At 37.6% G+C, this 23008-nt stretch overlaps 1 protein-coding gene and 1 long non-coding RNA gene across 2 annotated transcripts in view; one reads left to right on the forward strand and one right to left on the reverse strand.

Annotated features, from left to right (window-relative positions):
* LOC134751431 (uncharacterized) overlaps positions 1–958 on the forward strand; it is a 357891-nt gene extending 356933 nt beyond the window's left edge. The window contains exon 7 of the mRNA XM_063686839.1: positions 783–958. Within this exon, the coding sequence (XP_063542909.1) occupies positions 783–844 (62 nt within the window). The 3' untranslated portion in view covers positions 845–958. The remainder of the gene's footprint in view (positions 1–782) is intronic.
* LOC134751464 (uncharacterized) overlaps positions 1–8155 on the reverse strand; it is a 401504-nt gene extending 393349 nt beyond the window's left edge. Inside the window, exon 1 of the long non-coding RNA XR_010128665.1 lies at positions 8085–8155. This is a non-coding gene — a long non-coding RNA (uncharacterized LOC134751464). The remainder of the gene's footprint in view (positions 1–8084) is intronic.
* Between the last annotated feature and the right edge of the window lie 14853 nt (positions 8156–23008).

The following is a 23008-nucleotide window of genomic DNA, read 5'->3' on the forward strand; positions in this document are numbered from 1 at the left end:
ATTGTTTTTTGTGCTATTGCGTGTCCGTCATACTGGACATTTACTCACGCAGGTCAGTGACAGTGCGGGAACACGCCACGCCCCGCCTTTGTTACTGACGGGAATTGTGCGGGTAACCAAATACTCTACCTAACTTTAATAAAATTGTTTCTTGAGTTATGCGTGTCCATCATACTGGACATTTACGCGCGCCAGTCCGAGAGAGCGACCGTGCGAGAGGACGCGCCCCGCCCCGCCTCTGTTACTGGCGAGGACTTTGCGGGTAACCAACTATTTAACAGTAATTGACTTAGAGTGTCGGTGTGGAAACGGATTTTACTCCATCAAACTTTAAGCCTATATTGTCGAACGGGCGACCAGTCAGTTATATTATATCAGAATGATATCGTCCGTTTTGCTCGTACTTGTCCGTACATGTATTAGCGCGTGAGAGACGCACGTGACATTATTTAGTTATCGTTCATACTGATGAAAGTGTACGTTCGAATAAGCTGTTAGTGATTTACACGGGTTTTACGTAGTATAATTTGATACACCACACTGTTGCACCAGCCGGCTTAGCTCGCCCACGAGATTACACTACCCGTAGTGCCCGTATTTTTCTAACACACACAGATCAGTTTCGTATCGGTGTGACATCTTATAAGCATTGTTCGAATTGGGCCGTTACAGTATTAATTAGAGACAGACCGGTAGTCTATCTCGCGGGCGAGATACTGTCGCGGCGCTCCCAATCTGTGGTCATGGATAAAGTGGATTTTAAAACAAGTTTTTCCCCGCAGGTGCCGCTCCCGCCCTCAGCCTCACCCTCGCCACGTGCGCGTGCGCGTATCATTTGTTATGATCGCCCACGCACCCCCGAAACTGAATGTTGTGATAGACACATAATACTTAAGATAATATATACGTCAATGTTGCAGATTATATGTGAATATGTAAATAAATTCATTAGTTACTATATGGTTGTTTTATTTTCAAGAAGGATTTTAAAAACATAGCCTTGGCGGCTTAAGCGCTATACACATCATACTTAATTTAGAATCCTGAATTGTTAAGCGCGTTTATTAAGAGTCTGCTTTTACCATTGAACTATTTTTACTCACGTATAGAACCGGCACAGAGAACCAGTATTTTGCACCATGAGTTGCTGCCGTTTTGGCATCAAACCATAGAAGCGGAGCGAGAATCTCGCGACCTAAACGCGTAAGCGCCATAAATTTTTACGGCGCTTACGACGTTTTGCTCGCGTGGTATCGGTTGTGATTGCGACAATTTCATTGTTTGGTATGTCGTCTCTATAGTAACAATAACTCAATGGTTTTTACACTTTTTACTAACCCCTCGTGCGGCAAGATATATCTAGTATTTTTTTTTTTGAATGTCAGGACTACTGAATTATGTAAGGTATGAGAAACGTTTTATTGAAATTGTAATAACAGATTATGAATTTAATTTGGAAATGACCTGTCAGTGTCAAAAGTGACATTTATTCAACCACAAACATTACTTTTGACAATGACAGATCATAGCCATAAAAAATCCAAATCAAATTCATAATCTGTTTACAATTAAAATAAGCCTCCTGGTTAATCTTACGATGAATTGATTAGGAACAAGGAAACAAGTACATTACTGGATGGTGATAGATAATAATTAAAAAGGAATAAAGTTCTTAAATAGACTTATATTGAGTGATATTGTAACCAGTATATTAAGCTATAGACTCTATTTGGGTTCTCTCAGGGTTGTGGGTCTCGACGCTAGATGTCGCCAGGAGTGTCGAAACGAGATTGGTTCCAAGTTACGATTTTGAACCGTAACATTACCACCTAACTTAGATAAAAAAAAAATGTTTTACTGACATTTTTTTTTTTTTTTAAATACCTTACTGCCTATTTCCGCTTTGCCATGAGGCATATGCAGCACCAATAATGAAGTTTAATATGTTTACACCTAACATGCAAGAACTATAGTCTAAGTGAGTTTGGGAGCGATGAAGATTGGTGATGCAGCGAGCACAGGATACCTGAGCGGGGTGCACGTCCAACCTTTGCCGACTTCTCAAGCACTAAAAGCTAAGAATAAACTATTGTAACACCAGAGCGTGGTGTACAGATAGGAAGAAAACAAAATTTTCGATCCTTGTCGACTCCATGGAGACGTGTAGTAGAATGACACGAACTCCCCATGCACGGATTGTAAGTGAGAGAAAATCCAATGCATGAAAGTAGATAAACCGCGACTTAGCAGTCAAATAAACGCCTAGTTAAAGAAACTACAAATTTTTTACTTTTATTTTAAGTGTCAAGACCGGTGATACATTTTACCCCCTTCTCCCCTTTTGTACCATATGTGCAGAAATGCACCGAAGACTTCCGTCCCCTTCCAGAGATACAAAGAGAAGCATTCAAAGTAACCATTTTACCAAGACATTAAGTCACGTGAGTATATGTCCCTCAGGATTTTGTTCCAACAGAAGTGGAAGCAATTTCCCCATACACTGTCCATAGAGAGAGAGAGAACAGTGTACAATAAGCAGAACATACCTACACAGAGATTCAAGTTAAAATTAAAATTCAGTCATACGAGAAAGTCAGTTTTAAATAGAGATGGGCACTAATTACCCCAGTCTCCCCTTTTCCAGTGTCAATGTGTGTAAGAACACACCATGAAATAAATTTCCACAATAAAGAACACAAGAAAAAAATAAAACTTCAAGTCTGAATTAAGTTTTTTCACGTGAAATGGAACGCACCCCGTCCTACGTAGGAGCTTCCCATTCCAAAAGGTCATAAGCGCCAAATGTCATCGAAAATTGTAGGTTGTATGAGAGCATGTTATCAAAATTTCGATCCAGATGGGCTCGAAATTCCATCCAATGCTCAGAGGAGCATGAATTAACACATAACTGCACTTTTCAACCACAATTTTCACTGCACAAAACACTTTTTATCATCACTTTATTAATGAGCACTAGACCGACCTCAAAATCTAGAAAACCAGCTGATGTCTTGAACACCAGAGGACAAAATCATAGCCAAGCCTCCTCGACAACGAAAACTCGACGTCAAGAAGCAACAGTTTCATTGCCTGTAATGTACCATAGAAAAATCCAGTGTGAAATTCAACATAACAAAGACACTTTATTAGGTTATGGTGAATTAAAAAGTCAAGTCCGAGATATGTATTTTCAAACAGTGGGCACTATGCCAAACTATTTGTGTATGTGATCCTAACAATTAAAGTAACCAGATAACTTGCTTTGTTGTTTTATTTTCAACCATGTTTATTAAACATTTAGATAGCAAAGTTATCAAGTAATAGACCTAAGCTAAGTGTTTAAAGTAATTAGTATTTACAAGAGTAGGTATTCGTACTTTGCAGAGAGGCAAAAGTACAGCGTTCATTTTAGAACAGAGAAAATACCTAGACAATATTCCTTTGTTGAACATTGCATAAACAAAAGACAAATTACAGAAGAGAGTATACACCTATTTGTTGATGCATTAGTAACCTATGTAAGAAAATTAAAACTATGCTTCGTGTGCTGGCTATCTAAAAACATTCTAAAACTATAAGACTTAACAAAATGAGATAAAATAATACCTACAGGGTAAGAATAGGTATTGTCTATATGACTTAAGTACACTATGTTCCTGTTTAGAACACAGAGAGAAACTTGAGTGACATTTTGCTTTATAAACATCACTTCTAATAGGAAAGAAAATTAGGTTTCTTAAACCTAACTATAGTAGTTGCAAATTAATACTACTAAGAAAGAATGAGTAAGGCGGCATTAAGTTACTTTTAAAAATTAAGTTTCCTAAATGTAAGTATGAAGTGTTTAGAGAAAATTAAATGAGAATAGGTACCAGCTGTCGGCTTAGTACAGAGTTCTTATGGTAGAATTTAAAAAAACAGTTTCACTTTCAATGAGTATCAGTAATAATAATAGAGTGCTTTAGCCTTCAATTGCAAGACCTATAAAAGCAATGAATGAATAAATATAAGAATAATTAAAGTGAGATGGAGCGAACTAACTTTGACCTTCAAGCAGCGAGTAGACCTGAACGAATTGAACCAGAGATGGCGGTGAGACAACGATGTGAAGTAGGACCACGAACAACATCTGTGCAGACCTGAAATTTTACCAGCGACCAACAAATTTGAAGAAAGAAGAAATAAATTAATTTTAGTGCAGTCGCTTGGTGCCTTTAAAAAAAATTGTTTAAATTATAGTGGTCTCTTTCACATTCATTGACATAGAAAATTGAGTTCATCTTGAACCAACAGTAAGTATTTATATGTAAGACTATTTTACATACACAGTAAGTAATTAATTTAAACAAAATTAAGTACAGAGTAGTTAAAATTTTAGAGAATTTCCTATACAGTTTCAAAAAATACAGATTCTTGTTTTCAGTAAAAGTAATAAATAATACATCTTTCTATATATTATGTTAGACAAGTAGAAGGTCAAAGTATTAAGTAAGGTTGTAGGCGAGCAAACAGGGCAAGTGGCGTTTCAAAAGTAAAGATGTGCGAAGTGCATGCGTTAGCAAGCTCAAAAAATAGCTAAGAGAGATTTCCTTAGAAACCACCGACTGTGATAACATTATAAGAAGCAAAAGCGTCGCTCCACCAGTTGGGTAGCCAATTGTAACCAGTATATTAAGCTATAGACTCTATTTGGGTTCTCTCAGGGTTGTGGGTCTCGACGCTGCTATCACAATACACGTCTGGCAGTTTCCAAGATATCTCCTAGTAGATAAAATATATGAAGCTAAAGAAAGATTGGGCGCCAGCACGCATAAAGCGTGCAAAAGAAAAGAGGATTAATATGAGATAAAATAAACTATTGTTTGAGCTCAGTTACACATTAAATCACAATCCTTAAATAAATAGATGACGGGCAGTAGGCCTGATACAGAATTTACATACTTATGGTAATTATGCTAGGGTGAACTATGCTATAATGAGACGTTAAACGTTAGAAAGTCTATGAAGTCCTGTTTTCACGCTTAGCACTTTGCACTTGAAATCAAATCTAAGAGGCCACTATTATATGTTCCTTGCTAGGTTAATTTAAGTCTTAAGAGATCACTAAAAGAAATTAGAGTTGACCACACCTGAGACACGTGTTGCTACAGAGGCAGCAGGACTGCGGCTACATGCCGCTCCAGTCAGCAGACGGCAGGAGTCGCGATGATACGCAGCGAAACCGTCGTTGCGTATCCAGCCAGCCGTTCTAACCAGTACGCCACAGCCGCGATGAACAGCACGGAGTCACAAGAACAATACTGCAAGGGCAGGCTGCGCCAGCACGTTCCAGAAGACAAAGCCAGGTGTGCAGGGGCGAAAGGAAGGACCCGGGGAAAGGACCGGCTTTCAAGCTACAAACAAAATTACACATTGAAACACATGTTGGCAAAAGCGCATGCCCATGTGCACCTTGATTTTATCTCCCACGAAAACAGACCAGACAATAATTAAAACTCCTACATAGTAACATACTAGAGTACATATAGAGTACTACCACTCATGAGAAAACGATTAAATTTCGTACCCATGGTCATTATTGCCACGTATGCACAAAGACAAAGAAAAAAACTACACTTTTCCATATTAAATCACTGTTCCTTACCCGGACTCTTGATGAAATTGTTGGTATCAACCTCTAACATGTTGACCCGAAGCCAAGTTAAAATGATTCACAAGGAATTCAAAAGAAAGGACGCCATTGCCACGTTGTATGCTTTAACAAAGAAACCAAAAATTAATACAAATCAGCACTATAGAAATTGCGCTTTCACGATAACAAACATCAAGAAACTTACCTCGCTACGGGTTATAAGCTGCAAAGTGTATTTGCATTTTAGAGCTGCTCGCTCGACCAGAATTGACTCTCCATCGACGATGTCTCGCGCTTCACGCCATGCCGAATTGAAAAGTGACGGAGCATCGTACGCCTTCCACGTCCCCACGTATTTAAGTTGCCATATCAAGAGGACAAAAAAACTCACACTCGGCCATCGAAATTATCTTTATAGTCGGTCAAACCAATCTGTCAGTCAGTGACAACTGGAAAAATCATTCATCCCTTTCTTTCGGGTGCCGGTACTAGTGCAAGACAAAGACGGCATGATTCTCTCTGTCTATGTTTGAAATGAGACAGACTAAAACCAACAACAAACAATTGACAAACTATGAGTCTAAAATAATTTGAGAAAGACGATGGAATATATTGGAAAATAATCCGTGTGCGCTATTTTCAATTATACTCCCAGAACAAGACCTTAAATAATGTATCGAAGCATCTGAGAACACGCCTTGCAGTAAATGTTGCCAGGTTTATGCAAAGGTGTTATCAGACCCCGACAGATGGCGTCAAACGCCTTCGACCCGACTATCGTTTTAATCTACTCAACACTATTCCTAATCTCGCCGCTAGATGTCGCCAGGAGTGTCGAAACGAGATTGGTTCCAAGTTACGATTTTGAACCGTAACAATATAGTGACTGAAGATAGCGCGGTCTACACAACTTTGACACCCACCCGCTATCTTCAGTCACCCGTGAACAAGATGCATGTAACTGCGTCGAAATATCGGGAGCTCAAAAACAATACAAAAAGGTATATAATTACGGTCCATATCCCGGTCAATATAAGTCTAGTGAAACTAACCGTGAATCATTCAAAACTAATAAAATTCTTAGCTTGTAAAAAGCTAATAATACTTCGTCGCAACTACAAAATAAATTCCTTGATCATATATCTAATTAGATACGACACTTGGGAGTTTTGTAACTACAAAACTTGATCAATTATTTATTTTTAACCAAGACTAGGAGCTGATTCGGATTTAGCAATATATGTTAGCGTTTAGATATTATTTTAATACGATCTTAAATATAGCCCAGGCTGATCGGTGCATGTGGAAGCACAAAAAAACAAATCAAGAACTATCCTAGGCCCTGTCACCGCCATGTGAATAAACAAAATGACAACACAACAACAACAAGGCTACAACAGAGAAGCTGAGTAGTCGATACAACCGAAATTTGAGCGTCAAACGTAATTTTTTTTTTTTTACTAGCCCATTATGGTGTCCCACTGCTGGGCAAAGGCCTCTCCCCTTGTTTTCCACGACTCCCGATATAGTGCCTCCTCCGGCCAGTTGTTGAGAAAGGTGTCTAGGTCGTCCCGCCATCTCCGTCTGGGCCTGCCGGGTCCGCGCCCCTCTTCTGGCATCCATTTGGTGGCTATGCTAGCCCATCTGTCTGGATGCATGCGGCCGACGTGACCGGCCCAGTCCCATTTGAGCCTAGCAGTCTTCTCACCGACGTCAGCAATGCGGGTTTTTGCGCGCGTCAAACGTAATATCATTCTTAAATATTAGAATTCCTCATATTGACTGCAACTTAGGTATTACTTTGACTTTTTTGAATTTCAGTTAGCGATGTACTAAATACATAATATCCAATATAAGCTTGCTTATAATACCTCTACAGATTTCCTATTGAAAAAAAAACCAAGTCAGCAAAATTACCGCACAACCCGCCCATACAACACACACGATGAAAACACCGCGATTAAGGGCCTCTTTACGACCCATAAGCGGCAGATCATCGTAAAAGCAGGCCGTTATTACCATCGCTTTCTCCAGTGCCTCGAACCAATGTAAGTTTGAGCTCTGAGGGCCTACCGCGAACCACGTTCGACGTGTTGCCTCTCTGTCACACTTGTAAATTCGTACGCAAGTGTGACAGGGACGCTACACGTCGAACGAGATTCGCGGTAAGCCCTCTGGTCCTCAGTACCCCCTAGTGTAAATTTCATTCGACGATTCAGTGTAAATTGATGTGACATACGCGTTTGCGTTAACTGTCATTTTGTATGGGATTTTGAGTTTCCAAACGTCCCGCTTGGCGCGCTGTTCAAATCCCATACAAAAATAGACCACGCAAACGCGAACGCTCGTCACGTTCATCATCATTCGCTTGCCCTTATCCTATTCATTTGGGGTCGGCGCAGTAAGTCTTTTTCTTCGATACACCTCTCTCGCCCGTCATCTCATCATTCACTCGCGTTCGTTTCATATCATCTCTCACACAGTCCGTCCACCGTTTTCTCGGTTTTCCTCTCCCGATACTTCCCTCCACATTCATTCGTAATTTCTTTCAGGTTATCGAATGAAATTTACATTTTTTTACAATTTTATACACCACTGTAATAGTTTTATTACCTAATATGTTTTACAAATAAACACTTTGACTTTGACTTTCACTTACACTAGGGGTTCTGTACTGATACAATTCATAATTATAATTTGACGTAGGAGAAATTATAAATAGGCGATTTCACTCCACAAAATTTTATATAGCAGAAACGTTTGCGAGGGATACCTACTACAATATTTTATATTAAAGAAAAATTCATCGCTTTCGGCAAGAACACTTTCAAAACACCGGTCCGATTGCTACCACCAGCTGAGCTATGGAATATGGAATATACATGCAAAATAGACTTATTATGTAAAAACCATTTATTTACATACAAGATATATACATTAACACAAGCCTCCTTGGGCTTACCGTGGGACTTAGTCAATCTGTGTAAGTATGTCCTATAATATTGATGTACCTATTATTTATTTATTAAATTATTATACGGTGGTACTGGTACTACTAAACGACTAAACGATTAATAACTAGCTTAAATCTAAAATAGGCCTTTGAGGCATTGTACCAAGGATTCTGGCGGCATTTCCTCGCTGTATCGTAATGCTGATACGTTGTGCGAGGAAGCCGCCAGCTCTTCGGTCACCAGTTAAGTCAACCAGACGCTTTGCTATTTCTGCAAACAACTTGTGCGCCTAATCCCATGGACCTAGAGTTTCAACTTGAATCTTATTATAAATAGAATTATGGTATGCTCAAATTATACTGGTTTTATACGCACTAGGCAATAGCTAAAAGGCATGAAGCAATCGTATATCGGCGCATTGTGACGCGTTTTTAACAACGGCCGTTTTGGGAGCTGAATGGTTGACGAGGTCAGTAATTTCCTTACTAGATTCTCGATTTAATGCAGGAGCTGTATTTTTATAATATTCTTTAATACCTATTCGACATTTTTGGGGTTCCGTACCTCAAAAGAAAAAAAACGGAACCCTTATAGGATCACTTGTGCGTCTGTCTGTCTGTCCGCCTGTCACAGCCTATTTTCTCCGAAACTACTGGACCAATTAAGTTAAAATTTGGTATACATATGTAAGTTTATGACCCAAAGGCGGACATGTAACGTAAACAAAGGAATTTTAAACATGGGAACACTTTTGGGCGGTAAATGAGAAAATTAAAAAATAAAGTTTTTCAAACTATATCGTGTTACATATCAAATGAAAGAGCTCATTATGAGAATCTCAAATATATTTTTTTATAATTTTAGGATAAACAGTTTAGGAGTTATTCAAGAAAATAGGCAAAAAATTACCATTCCCCCTTTATCTCCGAAACTACTGGGTATAAAATTATATATATATCACAGGAAAACCTATTAGAAATGTGCAGTCAAGCGTGAGTCGGACTTAATTACTTAGGTTTTGATCCGACCCCTACGGTTTTTTAAAGACATTTCACACATGTTTCACATAAAATATACATTGTTAAAAAATTGTGTAATGTACGGAACCCTTGGAACGCGAGTCCGACTCGCACTTGGCCGGTTTTTTGAAGTAAAACTTCTTATTAGGCGCGACTAGAGGGTATCTAAGGTTTATTTTCTGACGGAAGTAACGCTCAGTAGTGCCACACGCACAATAGGACACACGTCAAAGTGACAACATAGCGATAAACGTCATCGTTAAAGAAGTATTACTTCAATCGCGCGTAAAGATTACACGCACACACTTTTTTTAAAGTACACCACGTCTGTGAGAGAAAGCATACATGCACGTAAGTATTATCTATGAATTATTTGCACGTTGCGCTAACCCTTTAAAAGCCATGTTAAAGGAAAAATGGAAAAAATCACCTTACAATTAAAAATTAGGGGTCCCGTTGTTTGACATCATTATTGAAAGTCATAATGTAATGATTGTCAGATTATCATTAGTCATAATTCTGAAACCGTTAACATTTCAGGATTTTCGTGAGGTTATCCTGTATTAGATAGGTTAGGTTAGGTTTGTTTTACGGCAATCCTGAAAAGTTACGCGTTTCTGAGAAAAACCAAATTATGACTAACGAAAATTCGGATAAAACATTATGACTTAAAACATTATGAGAAACAATACAGACCCAACAATTAAGGAATGGAAAGATTCGCATGCTTTTGATAGCCTTCCGCAGCTCAGTTGGGTATCTGACCGAAAGGTCGCAAGTTTGAGCCTTGCCAGAAGTGGTAATTTTTTCCACTTTTCCTTTATTATAAAAAAAACTACGTAATAAATTACTACTTAAACTACGTAATAAGTTAAAAAAAAGTATATAAGTAAAAACTATTAAACCTAATTACTGAACTAACTCGGCTGTCAGCGAGTAATCCTTTCGTAAGCACTAAAGCCCTAGACAAAAGTCTGCAAGGTAAACCTTCGAGCAAACCAGACAGGCTTTTATGAGGAACAAAGAAGAAAGTAAGTATTAAGTTCAACACGAAGAATGGACCAAACAAACATGGACGTATTTAAAAATATTGTTGATTAATATTGTAGGGTAGCTTAATAACTTTTGTCTACAACTTCATCTGCATTAAATGGTGATTTCCGTGATAAAAACTTTCGTATATCCTTCCTTGGGCCTCAAATTATCTGCATACCAATTTTTAACATAGATAGACAGCATTACATTCGCGTGTACAATATTAATAAAGTAGGCATAAGATGGTAGGAAAGAAGGCAGAAGATGGAAAAGACGAAAAAAATATCGCACCAATGTAAATCCTGTCACCATTGTCTTACTTACTCATAATAAAATACATATGTAGGTATTAGATTATTTTAAACCGGGTCACTCACGTATTATTAAGTCGAATAGCTCGACATGTTTATGTTATAAATACGTTTGAGTCTCACGGGAGTTTTATAGTTAAATATGTAGGTATATTTATCTCTAATGTAAAAGTTTAAGTATGTAATTTAGATGTTAGTTACTCAATTATACAAAAACAGATTTTAGTGAATTATTGCATCAAGTACTTACGTATCTAAGTCTCATATTGCAAGAGACGAATAGAACAAATGATGAACGAATGGAGAATGAAATGCATATTATATATGCATATTGTCATCGGAATTACGCCAAATTACTTAATCATCATCATCATCTTCCTCGCGTTATCCCGGCACTTTGCCACGGCTCATGGGAGCCTGGGGTCCGCTTGACAACTAATGCTAAGAATTGACGTAGGCACCAGTTTCTACGAAAGCGACTGCCACCTGACCTTCCAACCCAGAGGGGGAACTATGCCTTGTTAGGATTAGTCCGCGGTTTCCTCACGATGTTTTCCTTCACCGAAAAGCAACTGGTAAATATCAAATGATATTTCGTACATAAGTTCCATAAAACTCATTGGTACGAGCCGTGATTTGAACCCGCGACCTCCGGATTGAAGGTCACACGCTCTTACCGCTAGGCCACCAGCGCCAAATTAATAAAACAACAGAAAATTGTTTAAATTGTATCAAGATCTGAATCAAACAAATATAGAAATCTACGGAGTGAAGCTAAGTGTGTAATAATAATTACTCGTGAATGTTCACTTGTAAAGGTTTCATTGATGTTCACTTTACGCGTATAATTACATGGGGCCAAATAAAGAAGCGTGCGCGTGACATATTTCATACCGCGCGGCACCCGCTCTTCAGATAACGAGAACCCAGCGTTTCTTACAGAGGAACCACTATGCGTTGCCGATATTTCTCTTCTATCCTCTTAAATTAGGTTAACTGGTAGAGATCCCTCTTAGGGATAAGTTCGCCTTTGTACTACTTTTATCTGATGTAACCTTGATTCCTTTCTTTTTCGTACAATATAGTGTTTACTTACTTACTTAAATCAATCTCAAACCTACCGAAATGCTTAAAACTTAGAATCACTATCTCGCCCAAGATTTTTTTCCACTTTTCATTTATTTCTAAGCTTTGTTGTTTGCAGATGTTTCTGCTTAATACAAAATTATTTAAAATGAACATCGTAGAAAATATGGTTTAATATGGAATACAGAAGAGGAAAACTATCCATATACAAAAAACAAACCTATAAATTATAAATTTAAGGCTATTTCGGTTGGCGGATTTTACTTAATCTCCACGAACGCTGTAGAGGGTTCGAAACGTCAGGATGTATTTTAAATTCGTTACACGCGATGTATGCCGTTAAAATAGTTCTATTTTATGAATTTATTTTGTTTTGTAATCGAACGAACCAAAAGGAATGCAAGTCTGTTTCAATTAAAAATAGTTTAAATTATAAAGCAGTGTTAGTTATTTTAACTATAAAACTCCCGTGAGACTCAAACATATTAAATTATTTTAAAACGGGTCACTCACGTATTATTAAGTCGAATAGCTAGACAGTCCTCGTAAATTGGACCGAAACATGTCGAGCTATTCGACTTAATAATACGTGAGTGACCCGGTTAAAATTAATCTAACAGTGTTAGTTAAGTAATTTATCATTGCTAAAGTTGATTTACTGACAGTTAGTCATACAGACATAAGGGTTAACAACAGACGGTACGTAAATATTCTTTAGCTTGAAAATGTCTCAAATATTTTTGAATAAATATTTATTTATTTATTCGTGCACCCGCTGTTTGCATTTCTACGCCGCCGGTGGCATTATCCCGCCCGCGACACTCGCCGAATTTGCCGCCTCATTTCATTTTTATTGTCACTATATCAGACCCTTTGGCGAGCAAAATACTGTCTGATGACGTCATTTAGGCTCGAATTATATTCATTGCCTAGGTCTAGCCTAAATCTGAGACAGTGCCGAACAAAACACTAGGCTTCACATTCTGTGTGCAGACAGTGTTGGGAATAATGATAGCTTAAATACTCGTACATCTCAATTTTTTTTATCCTTCCAGCAGCACTTTAACTTGAGGCTACTTGAGTGTGTGCGAGACATAAAGAAAACACGTACGATATTTAAAATAATCTGAAATATTATTGGCCCCGATCCCGAGTAAGACACCGCGTTCAAGCGCTAATTTTTAATTAGCTCATTATAGCTTCACATTGTAATGATGTGAATCACATTTAGAGATAATCTTTCTTAGCGAAATAATGAGCAGAAGAATTATTTTTACACTTTAATTTAAAGTTTTATAACTATAGATACATGTACATCACGAATAGTCAAGTTATGTCATTAATTAATCGTACCCAGGTAGCGGAAATGAACAACATTAATCTCTAAGAAGAATAACAATAAGTTATCTTGTACATGAACTGTGGAGACATAATACACTTCCGAATTATATCCCAGCAAATTGTTTACGAGTTTCCTAAGACGGGAATACAAAATGTTCGAACGACTTACATAATACCCTCACTTGACGAAGTAATTTTGTCTGCGCCTTTCGCTCTGCTACCCCAGTACAATAGTATCGCACAACCGTAACGAGTCTGCATAAGCCCGCCGTATCGTCTTCAGCACAATTTGTCGTCAAATTTAAAACACTTGAAACTAAAAAAACTACGTACTCACTACCCGCGATAACTCAACAGAGATCCAATTCTCTTATTCAATTTTAAACAGTACAATTTCTTTGGTTTTGCATCAGCACAGCTCCTATTCCGATTTCATAAGCGTCGACATTGCTTGCATCAGCTTAAAAGGTATCTTAGTATTTTAGCTGAGATTTTTCTGTGTTGTGCTTTTTTGGGAATCCTTTCTCCTTTAGGTTTAAGGTAGATTTTTCCATGTTTGGATGGCATTAAGGCCATCGAGAGTCGTTATTCGTGAGCTCGGGTTCCACTATAAAGAGCTGGAAGGCGGCCAGAGGTGAGCGCGTCAGCGATACTCTGATAACTGTGGTCTGTATTGGAAAAGTTTAGTTTTGGAATGTTATTCGGATAAATGGTGTTGTTTTGGCTGGAGCCTTATCAATTACGGAGTCTCTGTGGCTTGAATCCGGTTATTGTTTAAATGTGCGACATATATACGAGTAAGCTCAGAGCTCTGGAAACTACGATAAGCGTGAATTGAGAAATATTTGAGAGCCAAATTGGCTTGACATTAGGTGTTTTGTAATACCAATATCTTAACACTATGAGTTGCAAAATTTTTAAAAGAATAGCGTTTTTTTATGAATATAGGAAGAGTTATGGGTATGACGACACACAAACCTAGTCAAACTAGTCGAAATGTCTAGATATGGTAAATTATAAGAGAGTTTGATATGGATATTAGAACCAAACAAGAATAATTTCCTTTATCCATATGCGTCTCTGTTTTTATATATATTATAGAGAATAAACATTGAATTAGCTTATACACGTTTCAATATGTCAAAGGCAAAAAGAAAGCCACTTTATTCTCAAACATTTGAAGCAAGTTTTTCTGCATAATTTATCTGTTGCCGACTGTATATTTTAACTCCTAACCAAATCATCCGGTCCAATAATCTTCCAGAAAGTTCTGATATAACTGAATATTGCGAAAGTTCACAACTACAAACCACAGAACCGTTTGCCTCAGAACGATTGTAAGGGTGAAGACTTTTGATACATTTTGGAATTACTTTGGAAGTAAACAACAAGAACGTTACGCATTTTACCCATTAGTGTTCTTACTTCTTATTCAAAAGATGCTATCTCTCTCTCCTCTCCTGACTGATTTCGGCCACAGCGACTGCAAATTATGTCTAGGAGCGGGAAGTGAGGTGGTCCGCCCGCTCGTGCGCCCTCATGTGACTGCAGTATCCAATTTTAGGCGTAAAGATGCTATATTAAAGCAGCAGCAGCTCTGCCAAAACTCGTGTACCGTAATACTGTAACTGAACCAAAATCTTCCTATGGTCCAAAGCTTAATCGAATACCTTGGCTTAAATAGGTGTGATTATTTGAATTCCTTAGTTCTGAGGCAACGTAGTTCTATGACGGAAAACAACCAAAAAATACTGTTGATCTTGGACCATTGGGCTATAGTTTGGGGTTTTACGGTATTTTATCGGAAAAAAATCTTTGACACGGTCAAACTTTGGTAGTTAGATTTCAATTCAAAATTGAAATACTACTTAATTAATGATTAAACGAACTTACCCATAAGTGAAGTTCTATCATAATTATCCGAGTTGCTTCGTCGAATAGATTAGAAATAAACACAATGTAGTTTCACGTAATGCATGACCTGAAACACTAAATTTGAGAGAATAGAAAAAGAAAAAGTTTAAATCGTATTGACGTCTGACATTACCATCATTTAGTTCAGAGATACAACATACTTTTATATAAGTGCATACATCTAAGTATGCATATAGTTTATACCCCTATTTATGTTAATTTATTGAAGATATTTCACAATGAGGGCAAGTGTAAACGGGAGGGCGGGATTCTAATCTATTCGACGAAGCAACTCGGATAATTATGATAGAACTTCACTTATGGGTAAGTTCGTTTAATCATTAATTATCCTCTTTGCTTCGTCTTCTAGATTAGAAATAAACACAATGTAGACCTTGAGAGGAATAGTGAAATATCGAAAAATAAATAAACCAAGTTAAAAGTAACAAATAAATTTAATACTTTAACCAAAAACAAATTGTCTGTAAACCTTGAATGGTTACCAAAGTATTAACTCAATTAATTATAATACATTAGCCATAATAGTTTTGGCAAAGGTTGAATTATCAGTCTCTGTAATACATCTGTTATAAAATTTACCAAATATAACTGAAGACCCGCTCCATCCAGCGGTCTTTCTTATTACATCCAAGTTTACTCCCAGACTATGCGCTTTAGAGGTCGCTGCATGTCGCGTACTATGTGCGGTAAACATTGTGATATCTATACCGCATTCTCCTAAAGTTAATCGAATCCAACGACTTATCGTTTGTGAAGTTACTGGTTTATGAGGTTTTTTTAAACTCACAAAGAGAGAATCGTGATTGTGACGTAACAATTTAGTTTTATCTATGTAAACCGATAGCGTTTTAACCGGACAAATTTCTGGCTTTTCCGGAAATGCCGGTAAGGTTAACATAGGTTGAGCTGCACCTAGCCTCGAGGTTTTGACGAGATCGGGAATTTTAATAGTTACTTCGTTTTTATGAAATACAACATTACTTAAAATAATTGTAGCTAATGTCTGAGCCCTGTGAGCTGTTACGACAGCAAGCAGAGTAACAAGTTTTCTAGTTATCTTATCCAGATCAAGATTTTTATTGGGGAACCAAGATGCTAGGTTATCTAATACTATTGAGGTGTTCCATGTTTGATTATATTTAGGTAAAGGCGGGCGCATTCTGTAAACGCCCTTGAAAAAACGTCTAATACGATCATCGTTACCAATATGCGCGCCTAAAAGTAGGGACAGAGCAAATCTGCAGCTGTTTAAAGTACCGTATTGAGCATTAGCTTCATACAACTGTGTAAGGAAAGTTAATATTTCTGCTATTGAAGAAGTGAATAAATCAACGTTATTAATAGTACAGAAACTGTGCCATTTCTTTAGGCAAGAATCATACTGCTTAAGAGAATTATCAGATAGAGATGCAACCATTATATTGATGGATGACGGAGGGGTCCCATGTCTTAGCAGCGACTGCCGGATAAGACTCCGGCAACCAGGGTAAGTCGGCGGTGTACACTGCGATCGCTGGAATTAGATATGATCAAGTCGCTACTACGTTCAAAATATAAGGGCTCCGTGGGAAGAAGTTGCATAAATAGTGGGAACCACGGCTGAGTTGGCCAAAAGGGGACTACCATTATACCTGTAGCGTTGTCTCTTATCGTCTTTAAAATCATCGTAAAAGGAGGGAACGCGTAAAAGTAATATTTGTTCCATGAAATGGTGAAGGCGTTTATGGTAAGTGCATGTGGATCTCTGTACCAGGAAACATATGCATAACATTTTTTATTCAGAGAACTGGCAAAAAGATCTATATCTGGCAAACCAAAATGTTTAACAATAACGTTGAAAGCGGAATTGTTTAGTTCCCATTCAATATCCGGGTGTGGACGACGCGATTCCGCATCTGCCACAGAGTTATCTACCGACTTAATATAAGAGGCGTAAACAATAATATTCCGTGCCTCACACCATTGCCAAAGATCCTTTGCAGCGCGGTTGAGATGAGGAAACTGCACGCCTCCCATTCGATTTATATAGGAAATTGCCGTCGTGTTATCGACACGAAGTAATATTTGACAGTTTGACATGCCTTCAGCAAAAGTTTGTAAGCTATGAAAGGTTGCCATTATTTCTAGATAGTTAATATGGTTGCGACTCTCCTCCACAGACCAATAGCCACCTACAGATTTCTCTCCACACGCCGCCCCCCACCCCGAGGTAGAAGCATCACTAAAAATTTCCAAGCAGTAGTCGTCATACTTAATTTTGTTAGTAGGTTTATTAATGGCGTGACACCACCAATCAAACTCTGACTTCAGCGTACGAGGTATGTTCATATAGCTGTCAAAATTATCTGGATCGTTGATCAAGCTGAGGTATTTTTGTCTTTCGAATTCTTTAATATAAAGCTGGCCATACTCTACTGCAAGACATGCCGAGTTAAGCAGGCCGATTAAATGCGCAAAATCTCTTATTTTGCACCGTCGGACAGTCTTAAAATGATTCAATTCTTTCTTTATTTTATCTATTTTATCATCAGGTAAAGTAACTTGGAAATTTTTGGTGTCTATGATATAACCTAGAAATTTACACCTAGTATTAGGTACTAGGTTGCTCTTCTCTTCATTTATAACGAAGCCTATAGATGTTAACAATTGCTTTGTAGCTTTAATATTGTCCAAACAAGACTCAAATGTACTTCCTATTAAGAGAAAGTCATCTAAATAGACAAAGGACAGGTAACCACATGCTCTGAGCAATTTGGTGACGGGTTTCATTATTTTCGTAAACACAAAGGGAGCAGTACTAAGGCCAAACGGTAATACATTAAATTCATACAATTTTGTATTGAATTCGAATCGAAGATATTTCCGTGAATTATCATGTATACGTATTAAAAAATAAGCATCCTTTAGGTCTAGAGTACTCATGAAACATCTCTCAGAAACCAGCTTTAAAGCAGTTCTTAAATCTTCGAGTTTGAAATGTTCCGTGTCAATGAATTTATTAAAATTTTTAAGATTAAGGATAAATCTGTGTTTACCATTTGGCTTTGGAATTAAAAAAATTGTCGACAAATATTGTCCACTGCAAGGTTCACATTCAGAAATGGCGCCAGATTTTAACAAGTCTGCAATTGATTCTGAAATCTGAAGCTTCTCATTAATTGAGAAAGTTTTGCTTTTAGGAGGATGAGTCTGCACCACGGGACGATGTGTAATTATCTCATATCCCGCTATCCATGATAAAATAACCGGATCCGAGGTCAATAATGACCATTGATAGTAGAAATGGGATAGTCTACCAGTGTAACTCACCGATGTTCCATCTAGCGGCGGCTCGAGTACCTGTATCGTGCCGCTCGATAAGATGTTCGCGAGCTGCTCGCGTGCTGATTCCTGGAAGAAGCAGGCTCCCTGCTCCTCTGGCTCCCCTGATGCCTGCGATTCAGAGGAGGAGCCTTCCAGTTTAAATTATTTCTTTTAGGTTGGGCTCCTGTGTATTGTTGCGGTGTGTAAGGCTTGTTTTTAGGGCCAGAAACTTTATTAGATGACGCTGGTGGTTTCAGATCAGCTCCGGACTTCGAAATGGATTTTGCAGTTTTTAAGGTTTCTGCAAGTTCGGAACCGAATAGCATTTTATCTATGTTAGTTTTTTGTAATTGTTCCTTCGTGTCTTTTTTCAGATTATATAAGATAAAGTTTCTTCTTGTAACCGAGTCTTGGTTCTGATTATCCGAAAGCAAACGACAGGCATCCATTAATAACTTTATAACTGGTGCATCTTTGTCTTCTTTGGACATTAAAGTACTTAGAGCCTCAGCAACACATGATATTGCTCGTCCTAGTTGTTTTTGTTTTAGTTGAATACCTTTGTCTCGCTTCATCACCGCGTCTGAGACCGCAGCTATTATTTCTGGATTGAGTTCTGGTGCGTCAATCAAGGGACAGTTGATAGGAGGTAAGTACCTGTCGCATAACTCTTTACGAACTTCCTTGGTCAAGCCATTAGTCATAATATGCTGTAGTCGCTTTGCTAAGTCGTTTTGAATTTCTTTTCCATATTGTTGGATTAATGACGGATCCTCACCCAGTATTTCTAGAAGAGTACTGTCTAGAATCACGTCTCCTGTCTCCTCAGATGTTTCTACAGGTTGCGTTGGTAGTACTTCCCGTGTATCCGATAAAGGAACATTTTGTACGGAAAAGGTGGGGGGTACTGTTTGCTGCACAGATGTTTGAGTAGGTGCCCGCGGCGGCGGCATGCCTGATGCTGTAGGTGAGGATAGTGAACAGAGAGGGTTGGCGGGTTTTGTCGATTGTTCAGGTATGTGTACGGTCGATCTTACGGTTTCAACATGATGTATGTCCTCTTCTGTTACAGATACCGAGTAATCATCATCTACTGGCGACGCGTCTGTAAATATATGACAGGCTTGTAATTACGGCAAAGTGACAACCCCACAGGTTGCCCGCATTGCTCGTATATGTTCACGTCAGAAAGTAAAGTGACAGTCCCAGAAACTGCCCGCAGTACGAACCATACACGTGGGACGTGGGAAATGTTAAATAGTAGACATTCTGTTAAACTGTAGATATTCAACTTCAATCAGGTATATATTCACGTCAGTAAGTAAAGTGACAGCCCCAAAAACTGCCCGCAGTACGAACCATACACGTGATAAATAATTATTTGTCATAAATATCCATAATTTCGTTAATATCCAAACTTCGTTTGTTATTGTAGGAATATCTATGCAAAAGTAGCTATTTTCTTTATTGCTGAAAAAGATACTCGTACAAAATGTTAAAGGACTGACCTTCCATGTTATTCGGGGATTGCACAAGATCATCATGTCGGTGTCGTTTAATAACCTTTTCTAGCTTCTTTATTTTGTGAAGCAAATGTTCGTAATCCCGATCTTTGCTCTTGTGCTTTCTTTTACCCATTGTACGCTATGATTAAACAATAGAATTTATTTCTAGCTAGAAAAAAGATCTATTTATTATAAGAACGTGTGTCAGGCGTAGCACTGAAAATTGTGAATGATGGTAATGTCAGACGTCAATACGATTTAAACTTTTTCTTTTTCTATTCTCTCAAATTTAGTGTTTCAGGTCATGCATTACGTGAAACTACATTGTGTTTATTTCTAATCTAGAAGACGAAGCAAAGAGGATAATCACTTCTGTGAACAAATAGCTAACAGCTTGTGTGCATAATTATGTATAAGCAATAGTTTTAACACACAGGTAAATATGTAGAAAAAAGGACCCTTTTAGACAGATGAAGATTTATCTAATCAGAAAAAATATAACTAACACATACTCGTAAGCATCTCGGTTGAACTGTTAGCTTTTGTGCTTGAATTAATAATCTTTATCTTACCTTTGAAAAAACTGAAGACTAATTAATTATGAATAGAATGGAATATAAATAATTTTTTCGTCAGCACAAAGAAGAAAATTATACAAAACAGAAAAACATAGAAAGGCGATCGTGCCACGAAATAGTCTCATCTCAGCATGATTATACAGTCACAGATGTTGCTTTAGGACAAAATCTTTAAAAAAATTGTCAAACTAAACCGGTTCGAAAAGCTTCTACTAGCTACTTAGTATATCAAGCGTATGGTTATGTATTTAACTAAACTAACTAGCCAGTACTCTTCAGCGTTCTGTGAAACCTGGCTCGGCGCCAGCGCCCTCTAATGGCGGCACAAAAATATCAACATTTGCATCAAAATGAAACACGGAATCTGCGGTTGGCCGTCAACTTTGGTCAGTAATATTTCACGAGCACGGGGTGATTCTATCTTTTCGAATTGCATGTAGGTAACTAGGCATAACAACAAAACTATTGTACTCTCTAGAGAGACACCTATTTTGTATTTTTTTAGCATACCCCGGGATTTATAGTGCGGAAATGATAGGTTAAATATATTTATGGTTCTTCAAAAAAGGAGTGTACAGATTTTTAAAGGGTCGGCAACGCGCGTGTAATATCTCCGGTGTTGCAGGCGTCCATAGGCTACGGTAACTGCTTACCATCAGGCGGGCCGTATGCTTGATTGCCACCGACGTGGTATAAAAAAAAGTTATTATTAAATTTCCAAACACGTTGGTGTTTACTACCTTTTTTTAATTTAGAGTGATAATTATTTTACAATAAACAATGTTATGAATAAACGAAATCAGTCCCGCCCCCAAACCCCTGGGCGTGTTTATTAGAGAGGTTTATATAAGTATACGTTTTTACCAATTCCAGGGCGACCGAAAATATTTATCATTCATTTGTGATTTACATTATTGCAATCCATTACAGAATAGATCATCACTGATATGTATTGCCTATGATGTAGTAGTGTAGGTATATACTCGCACGTCCTTCAACAGTTTGAATGTGCTTATTGTATGTTGCATCTTAGGGTGGTAATTGTATATAATATTATTAGTTTACCTGTTTTTGTTTTTAATTTGTTTGTAGTTTTGCAGTGACTTCAGTGAGTGAGTGCTAGTTCATACTGTTATGCTGTACAACTATTTTAAAATAATAAAATAAAAAATAAAATACTATAAATTAGCAGATGATAAATGTAAATGTTTATGTATAAATACTAACACAGACTAACACTAAATTAAGATATTTCCTGTATTACTAACACTATGGATACATTTGTTTGTCCGAAATAAAGAAATTTATTACGATTAAGTAATTGCAGAATCACCCGATGGTGGTACACCAATGGTGTGCGGGAAAATAATTTGGACACATTAATTTATTTTCAGTCCACAACCAAATGCACAATTCTTATTAATTTTAGAAAAAAATAGGAAGTTCATCGAAGAATATGACCTTCAAACCTTCAAGAAAAGAGCGTATTCCCATCTTAAAGGCCGGCAACGCACTTACAACCCCTCTGGTGTTGCGGGTGTCCATGGGCGGCGGTAATCGCTTTCCATCAGGTGATCCGTCTGCTCGTTTGCCTCCTATTTCATAAAAAAAAAAAAAAAAAAAAAAAAAAAAAGAAGGTTCGCCTCAATTAACATTATTTAAAATAGCGTATCGAATACGAATTGCGGAAATTCGATTCGATATGATTATATATTAATAATATGAAAATATATAATTATGGAATAACCTGTGCCGTTGACGCGATATTTAATATTTATATTCTAATTTACGTTATCGCGAAACATTATTCTTAACGTATCGTTCAGATTAAGACTGCACCAGCATTAATACTACAGTATGACGAGAACGAGAACTTTCTGCCGACTGCATTGCTGCCGCAAATGCTAAAAATTGGAGCAGCGACATCAATTTTAATCGATCGACGGCAATGTCGCGCCTGAAGTCTGAATCCGAACGATACCTTTAATGTCAACTGAAAGATGTCCACTGCAAGACGAATCAATCAACAGCGACTTATTATATACTTGACAGGATCCTTGGTACTCATTGGGGCCTTTCCCCAACTACACCTGCCCAATGCACTTCATTCAATAAGCCACTTATAGGTAGGGAATGCAAACCGATTTTTATTTGCATGAAATTTCAGTAAATAACCGGTTATTAACCGTTTTTTAATTAACCGGTTAATAACCGGTTTTTTTTATTAACCAGTTATTAACCGGTTTTTATACAATTAAAAATCGGTTTGCATTTCCTACTTATAGCGGCTCATGACTAGGATATGTACC

This window comes from Cydia strobilella, chromosome 22 (assembly GCF_947568885.1).
Source record: "Cydia strobilella chromosome 22, ilCydStro3.1, whole genome shotgun sequence".
NCBI classification, from domain to species: domain Eukaryota; kingdom Metazoa; phylum Arthropoda; class Insecta; order Lepidoptera; family Tortricidae; genus Cydia; species Cydia strobilella.